Raw genomic sequence first — 10,352 nt, 5'->3', positions numbered from 1 at the left:
AAAATATTGAAACCAATAATTATAATATAATAGGTCAATTTACAATGTAACCGGTTAAAATTTACCGGTTTTATGAGAAAATAAGTCAATATAAACGCTACATATTACATTATATAAGTGATATCTAATATGTTATTGTACTTGGTAATATTTCCGGTTAAATGTCTATTTTATTATATAAATGCTACCTATTACATTATATAAGCGTTATCTAATATGTTATCGTGCTTGATAATATTTCCGATCAAATGATATAATATAATATGTTTAAATTTTAACCGATCACTTTTTTAACCGATCACGTTATTTTTTAGACACTGCACAACAGAATCACCCAAACACCCTCGTAATATATATATATATATATATATATATATATATATATGGTGTGAAGCAGGTGAAACAGTTGTAAATAGAAACGGCGGCTGACAGCACCGTATTTGGTCTGAACTTCAAAGTTTGTTAAAACTGTCACCAAATCCAACTACTCCTTTCACGGTCCAAACCAAAATCCCAATCTCGCTTCACTAAAACTTGATTTCCCAATCTTCTCTATAACTAAGGATTTGTTTCAGAAGATCTAGGGTTTTTGCAAATGGAGATTTCAGAGCAGAAAGTGGTTGCTGTTATCATGGTCGGTGGACCCACAAAAGGTAAACGACCTTAGCCTTTGTCTTCTTGCTTTGTTCATACAAATTCAGCCGATTTTCTTGTTGTTGGGTTTTGATTTTGATGATTGTTGCTTTTTATTGATTCTCTCCCCCTCCCCCTCCCCCCTCTCCAACCAACCCCCACAGGGACCAGATTTAGGCCTTTATCATTCAATACTCCAAAGCCTTTGTTCCCTTTAGCAGGTCAGGCTATGGTTCATCATCCAATTTCTGCTTGTAAACGGGTACCTTTTTCACCACCCTTTGGCTAATTTTCTTTATAAATTCCAAAGCAAATAGTCATATTATTTGTATTCTTTGTTATTGTAATCTTATGTTTGATGATCCAAAGTGTTCGTCCTATGATCGTTCCTGTAAGTTAACATATATTTTAACATGGACACGAGAGTATGATTCTCTAAATATAGGACAGAATTTGAGGTCGGACATGTATTGTATGATATCGCACTCATTCCCTAGTTCGAGTAACATATAATTTTCCTTTTGTTGCTGTTGTAATTTTCAATCACAATGTCTGAATTCGTTGATCTACCGGACCTTTATTTTGTTTGTTGCGTAGATACCGAACTTGGCTCAAATTTTTCTAATTGGATTTTATGAGGAGAGAGAGTTTACATTATACGTCTCTTCGATCTCTAATGAGTTAAAAATACCAGTGAGGTGATTACTGATTAGTGCACCAATCCTTTTTATATTTTCTCATTTTTAGCCTTTTATTCTGAGGTGGATCTCACATATACTTTTTCCTTTCTTTTCAAATTGATTGAGTTAGATATTTGAAAGAGGATAAACCCCATGGTTCAGCTGGTGGCCTCTATTACTTCAGGAATATTATCATGGAAGACAACCCAGTTTGTATTCTGCATTCCTTTTTGTACTCGTTCATGCTAATTTTTTTTTCCTCTACCCTTCAAAGCTCTGAGTCTCGGTCATCTATAACTTCTCAAACAATGCTAAGTCAATGTGCATATGCTTTGAGTTACTTCTCATATCGTTTTCCACTTGTGCAGTCGCATATCTTCCTGCTGAATTGTGATGTTTGTTGCAGTTTTCCGTTGACAGACATGCTTGGTAACTTTCCTATTCTTATGTAGTTATATGTTTCTGAGTTTGCTTCCCCGAGAACTAATTAGATGCTTGTTTCTGCAGAGGCTCACAAAAGATACGGTGGGATGGGAACGGTGTTAGTAATCAAGGAAAGTTCCCTTCTTTTCCAAATTTATATTATCTGTAGATTGATTGATTATATAGTTTACCTTAATTGCAAAAAATTTAGTCCTTGTTGTGGTCTTCTTTTGATGTTTTCTTCTTGTTTCCCGTGCAGGTTTCTGCGGAAACAGCTAATCAGTTCGGTGAGTTGGTTGCTGACCCGATCACGAAAGAGCTACTGCACTACACTGAGAAACCCGAGACTTTTGTACGTTCACGGTGCAATTTTAATCTCTCACTTAGAGTGTATGAGGAATTGATAGCTTGATTAATAGTCCTAAGCCAACCTTTTCTTTGTGCTGTTTACATTTGATGGATTGCAGGTAAGCGATTTAATTAACTGCGGTGTTTACATCTTTACACCCGATATCTTCACTGCCATTCAGGAAGTCTCCACACATCGAGAAGACCAAGGTTGTATTTTATTCGTAATTGCAATTTTTGATGTCTTAGCCAGCATAATGTAATCTTTGTATGGTCTTGCAAAAGATATGAATACAAATCATTGAATATTCGGTCTTGTTCTTTTGGGCTACCTGCTGCATGTTGCAGTCATCGTGCTTTTACGACACAATTGTTTCTAATATACAAGAAAAACTTTTATCTCACTACTGGGAAATGACTTTTTCTTTGTCCTATTGCAGCTAATTTACGCCATTTGTCAACCTTTGACGCACTGCAATCTTTGACAAGGTTGTCTCTTTCACTTGTCTTGCTGTGTTAGACAGTTATCTTTTACTGATTTACTTTTAAATATTTAAGACTATAGATGACAAACATGTCTGTTTATAATTTGGCTTTTGGATACATCTTGATAGTATTCGTAACTTTATGATTGATTTTTAGGGTAAAAGAAAACAAACTTTTGCACATATTCCTCAGGCTGCACAATCAATCTGAAACATTCTTTCTCAGATATCTCTCTCTGTGCTTATATTTTTCGTAATAAGGTCGAGATTAAATGTTTTATCTTTGATACTTTTTTATGGTCTCTGCTCCTAAGAAATTGTTTGATATCCTTTTTTCTTTTTGGGTGCATTTATTTGTTGTCAATTGCTGCAGTTCGTATCTTAATGCTGATATCTATTTCCTCTAGGGCCTTTCCCCTTGATTTTGTTAGATTGGATCAAGATATTTTGTCCCCATTTGCGGGAAAGAAGCAGTTATATACTTATGAAACCATGGATTTCTGGGAACAAATCAAAACTCCGGGGTAAAATGTTTTGGATTGATGTTGCCCTTTTTTTCGATGAGGTATCATTTATTCTGCTCCATATTTAAATTTGGCATTATCCATACAGGATGTCTTTAAAATGTTCTGGTCTTTATCTTTCTCAATTTCGGTTAACTTCCGCTGATCTATTGGCTGGTGGAGATGGAAGTAAAAGTGCTTTGATTGTTGGCGATGTTTATGTGCATCCCTCAGCAAAAATACATCCGACAGCAAAGGTATTCCATCTAGTCTTTTTATTGAAGCAGTTCTCGATATTTGTTGCTCAATCATGGAACCAAATGCTAAGTTGCTTTCATGAACAGATTGGCCCCAATGTCTCTATTTCGGCAAATGTTCGTATAGGAGCTGGGGCAAGGCTTATAAATTGTATTGTTTTGGATGATGTCGAAGTTCAGGTAAGGAAGTTAATGCTTGGGGGAAAAATCACAATTTTCATTGCGATGAGCCTGTACTAGTATTTATTCATTCGAGAAAAAAATAATCTGGTCTATTTTCTCCATGCAGGAAAACGCTGTTGTTATTAATTCTATTGTCGGATGGAAGTCGTCTATAGGGAAGTGGTCTCGTGTCCAGGCGAGTTTGGTACCCTTGTACTGATACAGTATCATATACTGTGTTCAATTAGTCTTGTTTATAATCGTAGCATGCACAAACTGTTTCCTTGGTGGGGAATAGAACTTGATTGATGATTACCCAATAATAAACTGTTGGAAGAAATTACCAAATTTTGCCTTAACGAAAGATCATGCTCGAACATCAGTGCATAAGACGGATTATTTTGCTCAGCTGGCTAATGTTTAACCTTATATTTCCAGGCTGATGGAGACTACAATGCAAAGCTTGGAATTACTATCCTTGGTACTTTTCCTATTAAATTTCTAGATGGTTTGGTATAATATACTTTTAACAGATTAAATAGTCACATTTGTTTAATTTCTGTTGCAGGAGAGGCTGTAATTGTAGAAGATGAAGTTGTTGTGATCAGTAGTATCGTTCTTCCGAATAAGACCCTTAACTTAAGCGTGCAAGATGAGATCATTTTGTGAGATCGGAGATGTCTTTCCAACGAAGTCCTTACTTTTAAACTTTCTTCCTTGTTTCACTACTAGCATCGCCAACTAGCAGCAACTATTGCCATACAAGAAACTTTGTGCCCGATTTTCGAGACGCATCAAGCTCCGGTAGCAGCGAAGGCTTCTACAAAGTAAATGTAACGTAATGAAGGTTCCTACCATATCTGAACGGCTCAAAAAAAAAGTACTTCAAATGGATACGAAGATTTAGGGATCTCGATGTTGCTTATTTACATTTGTGCCGGTCTCAGTGAAAAAATGGTATATTATTGTGAAACAGATAAAGAAACTGTAGAACCTTTGTACCTTGCCTGATTATTATATGAAGATATGCTCTGCGGTGATTTTCTTCTTCTACGAAAGAAAAAATATTCAGTGTCCAACACATAGGAAATCTGCCAGCATAATACACAGATCATAGGCGAAAAGAGACCCAACAAACATAAGCGATTTTGATATACATGCAACCACTTCGTCGTCTATGCTAGGCCATACAATAAAGAGAGGTAAAAGATTTAAATCATAAGTTATTAACAGCAAAATACCTTGTATGAGTTGCATACTTCTTGTTTCTGCAAATATAAGTAACCAAAAGCAGATAAGCATTCGTGAATCGGTACGTGTCCAACATGGTTATGTTAAATGTTTTCTAAGTTTTTCCATATATTAATTTGCAAGACCCCTCCAATGTCTAAAAATGTGTTGGACAAAAGTTAGGTTCCATGACGAAACCGCAAAGGCCTCCTACTTTTCGATGACATTTTACATTGCTGAATAGACGAACAAGATGGAGAAGACGACAGCAAAAAAAAAAAAAAACCAGAAAAAAGAAACTGCATAACATACATGGGGTTTAGAAAGATAGTAGGGGACGCAAACTTACGCTCGAGAGGTGTATGTTACAACTTATTTAGCAATCATCATAATCTATTGCTAATCTTACTCTTTTCCTCAACTTAAAAGAGAAGAAAACATATGATACAATTATGGACATAAACATAGACATTTATTATTGCATTTGAAGAATCAAAGCTCATATTACAGTGATTGCCCACCTCCCATTCAGCACAGGGAAGGAAAAAGGAAAACCTGGGGAGAGAATATTGTAAATAAATTAGGCTTTTTACCATCAAAATTTGGATGGTTTTACCATAAATAAAAAGCCTAATCTAACCCTTTTCAACTAGGTTTAGTTGATTGTGTGAGCAGTGTTGTCAAGGGGTCTCCTTTGGAGGTTAACCAATGAGAAGTAAGCTCCATTGGGTCCTTTAGCCAACAATGACTGATGGGTCCCTTTCTCCACAACCTTGCCTTTATCCAACACTGCAATTTGGTCACAGTTTTGAATGGTGCTTAGCCTATGAGCCACTACCACACTGGTTCTCCCCACCATTACTCTCTCCAGTGCATCTTGCACTGCTTTCTCTGTATGACTGTCAAGTGCACTGGTTGCCTCATCCAAGAGTAAAATTGCAGGGTTTATCAGTATGGCCCTTGCTATTGCAATGCGTTGCTTTTGGCCACCGGATAGCTGAACTCCCCTTTCACCACACAATGTATGATATCCATCTTTTAACCCTGAAATGAAGTCATGGGCATTGGCTGCGATGGCTGCCTCGATGATCTCTGCTTCGTTCGTCTCATCCGACGCACCGTATGCAATGTTTTCTTTGATTGTACCGGCAAACGATGTGGGCTCTTGACTAACAAGTGCAATGTGTTTCCGTAGTGACCTAAGGTGGTATGACCTTATATCTCTACCATCAATCTTCACTGCTCCGTCAAGGGGATCATAAAATCTCTCGATTAGTCCGATGATGGTTGACTTACCGGATCCACTTTGTCCTACCAATGCAGTTGATTTACCTGCTTCGATTTTTAGTGAGAAGCCTCTAAAGATCATCACGTCGGATCGGGCAGGGTACGCAAAGTCTATGTCGCGAAGTTCCACATTGCCTGTTATCGTTTCAGGTTTGTAACCATCAGGGTCTTCTGGCTCAATTCTCGTATATCGGTCCAATATTGCAAAGACTGATCCAACTGCATCTGACCCCTTTGCAAGGTCAGAAGTCATGCTTCCTGCATCAGCGATCACTCTGCCTGTGCTTACTAAGATCACGAAAGTCTCGAACAAGGCCTTTGCAGTGATGTAACCTTGAGACATAAGTTTACCACCATACCAAAAGTCTAATGCCCAAGTACAAGTTGTTAGGCTTTGTGATGTGCCAAGGCCAATGCCAGCAAACCATGCTTGGCGAATGCTCTCTCTTTGTGGGCCTTCTTGGGCTTTCTCGAGCATCTTCAGGATTCGGTCTTGGGACGAGAAGGCAGTGATGGTTCGGAGGTTGGAGACTGCCTCTGCGGCCAGCTTGCTGCTTTCATCTTGGGCTTTGATAGCCTTCTGAGACATGCTTTTAAGCAAGACACGTCTGGCATAGAAACAAACGATGATGATCGGTTGGACGGCTATCATCACAAGCGCAAGCCTCCAAGCTATGACCAACCCCATCGAACAAGCTATGGTTACTGCTGAAATGGTTTGCACAATTAGTGCCATCCTGTCACCAACCAAAGATCTCACCTGCAACAACAATGAGAACAATCAGAAACCACAATCCGGTTCGGTGATCTTTTTGGCTTAATGTCTCCATAATCCATGGAAGATAATTACAAAATATAAACTTTCCATCTCTTTTCAGTTTCAACTGCGGATGACATTAAAAATTTATTGCAGAAGAATAAGAAAATATATACCACATTGGCATCCTTGGCAAGTCTAGAACAGATAGCTCCACTTGAATTCTCTTCTTGGTCAAGCCAGCCTAATTCGAAAGTGAGTATCTTCGAAAGCATCCGCTCTCGAATCCTCTTTGTCAAGTACTCTCCCATGTACGCGAAATTATAATGCTGACCAACATTAATCAGCAATGTAAACACTGACAACCCGAGAAAGCATAAGGCATAGATCTTAGTATTTTCCTTGATTTCTTGATGATCAGTCAAAAAATATACTGATAACATAGATCCCATTGAGAATGCATAAACAGGTTGAACTGCACCAAATAGGATTGCACATAAACATCCCAAGATTGCTTGTTTCCATTCTGGTACGTTCAATGCCAACAATCTTCTAAAAGATGGGACTGGCAATTTTTCTTGATCTTCCACCACAGATTCTCCGGTTGATGGAGGACGGTTTTGAGAAAACGAATTGGCTGAGCTCGACCGACTAACCAATGAAAGTCTTCTACTACTTGTATTGTTGATATCCGTATTTGAGATTGAACATGAAGCATAAGTAGATAAATTTGAGTAAGCTTCTTCAGGATTCTTTTCTTTCTCTGTTTGCTGAAGGTGGACTAATGCAGTGTAGTGGCCATTTTCATTTTCTATCAACTCATCATGTGATCCGGTTTCTATAACCTGGCCATTTTGGACAACTGCTATAAGGTCAGCATTACGGATGGTGGAGAGACGGTGGGCAATTACTATGGTGGTTCGACCGATGGCTGCTTGGTCTATAGCTTCTTGTACAACTCGTTCGGATTCTGAGTCTAGTGCACTTGTTGCCTCATCCAAGAGAAGGATTTGGGGTGCTTTTATAATTGCTCTTGCTATAGCAATTCTTTGCTTTTGTCCCCCGGACATTTGAACCCCTCTTTCTCCAACCTTTCCAAATAAAAAGCTTGAGTAAATGATATGAACTTGTAAATGATGATCCAGAAATCTTTACTATGTTCTAGTCGTTTTTGAAAAATAGTATGCAACGGATGCAAAGGACGAGGACTAACCTGAGTGTCATATCCCTGTGGCAATTGGGATATGAAATTGTGGGAGTTTGAGGCTTTCGCAGCTTCAATAATCTCTTCCATACTAGCATCTTCCTTGCCAAAAAGTATGTTCTCCTTAATGGTTGTAGCAAAAAGTGTTGGCTCCTGACTCACCAAACCCATCTGTGACCTTAGCCACTTGACTTGCAATTTATCGATGGCGACCCCGCCAAGGAGTATCTCACCCCCTAGAGGATCATAAAACCTTTCCATTAGTGCTATGATTGTGGATTTCCCGGAGCCACTACCACCCACTAATGCCACAGTCTTTCCAGCTGGAATGGTGAGGCAAAAATCTTTGAGAATCATGGTTTCGGACCTCGATGGATATGCGAATTCAACGTGCTTGAATTCCACTGATCCTGCAAAATTTTCCAAGATTTCACCTTCTAGATTGTCTGAATCAATCTTGGGGACCCTTTTTATCACCTCCACGATCCTTTCCCCAGCTGAACATGCTTCAGAGAAATACTTCAGGTTCGACAAGCTAGCACCCAATGCCCTGATGATCCAACAAAACCAACAAAAATCACTATAAATGTTGAATTTATTTTTTTGAGAAAGCATAAACATAATCCAAAAAGTGTTCAAAGAAACTTACAGGCCTCCCATGGCAATGGCTGCACCGACAACGAAAACTGTCCCTCCTTTAGCACCATGGTACATGACCATCCTACTGCCATAATAAGCCAAGAATGACCAAGTTGCAAAAACCACCCCATTGCTTCCAATTGCCAGACCTTTAGCCAAACCTTGTCTTAACCCCAACTTGACCGACCCTTGTAAGGCCACTGAGAATTCGGCAATCGTCTTGCTTTCGCCAACAAAGGCGTAAACTGTTCTTATAGAAGAGATCGCCTGTTCTGCTATTATACCAGCTTTGTTGTATTCTTCTCTTATCTTTCTAGCTATTCCTATCAATCCTCTTCCATACATTAAACCAGGAATCACCAAAATAATAGCAAAAGGGAATCCTACTATTGCTAGCCTCCATAGCATTATGAACGCTACCATGTAGCACCCCACGAATATTGCAACATTCATCAGAAAATTTGGAACCTGATTAATATTAATTTAAACATTAGCAAATAAATCAAGAGATTATATCGAATTTGAAAATGAAAATACCTTTTCACTGAGAACATCTTGGATCACTAGGCTGTCATTTGAAACACTAGTGATAACTTCTGCTGTGCTTGTGACATGCAAATCAAAGTATCCCACATCTTGTCTTAGGACTGCTTTCAAATATCTGGTTCTCATCCTTGTTGCTTGTCTTTCACCTGTTCTTGACCAACAAAATCCCTCTGAAAAAAAAAAACCAGAAATCAATGAAAATTACCCAGAAAACAAAACAAAGCATTGATTAATACAAGAGAAAAGTACCTAGAAAACAGGCAAGCCATGACCCACAGGCCAAATACAAAAGAGCCACCGAGTTCTGCCACCCATATAACCAAACCTATTAGCTTTCTGCTCGTGTCAACGTGCCCTTCAAGGCCCGTTTGCATGTGTGTGCCTTTAATAAAAAAGAAGAGAGAATCAGAAAGAAAAGTAACTAAGAAAAGTAACCTTGTTGATATTATGAACGAAGTTTTCTTTAGTGAAATCTAAAGAACCGCCCATATTGTTCATTAACTTGCTGGTAACAAGCAAAAGAAGAGGTGTAGAAAAACCATCTCCAACGGCTCCGGTGAAGCCAAGAGTCATCAGCCACCAATCCACACCGTCGGCATGCATGAAAATGGACTTCATGGACCCATTTACTTTCTTGACTGCACCATTTCTCACCTTCTCTCTCTGATCATCGCCCATTTATACTATATGTCTCGGTTTTGAGAAACAAAACAAACCACCCAAGATTCTCAGAGACTCAGACCACCTGAGATAACTGCTACCTGTTTTGTTTCGTTTCAAACAGCTTTTTTCCCCTTTGCTTGACTCGAAAATGTTTTGTCTCTCAAGGCAAGTGAGAAAGGAAGCAAGTGATGGGTTATGTTTTTAGCTATGGAGCAGACATGGGAAACGTCTTGTAAATATAGGTGTTCTTTGTGAGGTAGCTTGAACCAGAAATGACTCGTGCCACCCACGTGGGCACCACCCAATCAACAAACTAATATGATGCATAATTTCTTTTATTTTTGTCGCCAATTTTTTTTTAACAATAACAACTTGATTTCACTAATAATTGATTTCACTGATAAGGGAAGGAATAAAAATTACAAAACATCAAAATATAGAGAGAAAATTAGAGGTAATAGTTACTAAAATATTTATATAAAAATATAATATTAAAACTAAAAATACGAAGAAAAATAAAACATTTCATTCAGAA

The 10,352-nt window shown here is 38.4% G+C and overlaps 2 protein-coding genes across 2 annotated transcripts; one reads left to right on the top strand and one right to left on the bottom strand.

The window, feature by feature from the left end:
• Nucleotides 1-453: 453 nt before the first annotated feature.
• Nucleotides 454-4,427, top strand: LOC120118616 (mannose-1-phosphate guanyltransferase alpha-like). The gene is made up of 15 exons (XM_039138639.1): nucleotides 454-653; nucleotides 798-895; nucleotides 1,231-1,331; nucleotides 1,444-1,522; nucleotides 1,682-1,742; nucleotides 1,821-1,867; nucleotides 1,996-2,088; nucleotides 2,204-2,294; nucleotides 2,525-2,573; nucleotides 2,977-3,093; nucleotides 3,182-3,329; nucleotides 3,417-3,509; nucleotides 3,619-3,687; nucleotides 3,930-3,972; nucleotides 4,060-4,427. Exons 1-15 carry the CDS (start codon nucleotides 596-598, stop codon nucleotides 4,158-4,160), a joined length of 1,248 nt encoding a protein of 415 aa, XP_038994570.1. The 5' UTR covers nucleotides 454-595; the 3' UTR covers nucleotides 4,161-4,427.
• A 798-nt stretch (nucleotides 4,428-5,225) lies between these two features.
• LOC120118615 (ABC transporter B family member 15-like) lies at nucleotides 5,226-10,014 on the bottom strand. The gene is made up of 7 exons (XM_039138638.1): nucleotides 9,590-10,014; nucleotides 9,404-9,458; nucleotides 9,146-9,324; nucleotides 8,619-9,076; nucleotides 7,979-8,519; nucleotides 6,942-7,856; nucleotides 5,226-6,768 (listed from the first exon to the last, which is right to left on the bottom strand). Exons 1-7 carry the CDS (start codon nucleotides 9,830-9,832, stop codon nucleotides 5,377-5,379), a joined length of 3,783 nt encoding a protein of 1,260 aa, XP_038994569.1. The 5' UTR covers nucleotides 9,833-10,014; the 3' UTR covers nucleotides 5,226-5,376.
• Between the last annotated feature and the right edge of the window lie 338 nt (nucleotides 10,015-10,352).

The sequence above is a fragment of the Hibiscus syriacus genome, unplaced genomic scaffold (genome assembly GCF_006381635.1).
Source record: "Hibiscus syriacus cultivar Baekdansim isolate YM2019G1 unplaced genomic scaffold, ASM638163v2 tig00110328_pilon, whole genome shotgun sequence".
NCBI lineage: Eukaryota > Viridiplantae > Streptophyta > Magnoliopsida > Malvales > Malvaceae > Hibiscus > Hibiscus syriacus.
This window is presented reverse-complemented; position numbering and strand designations above follow the sequence as displayed.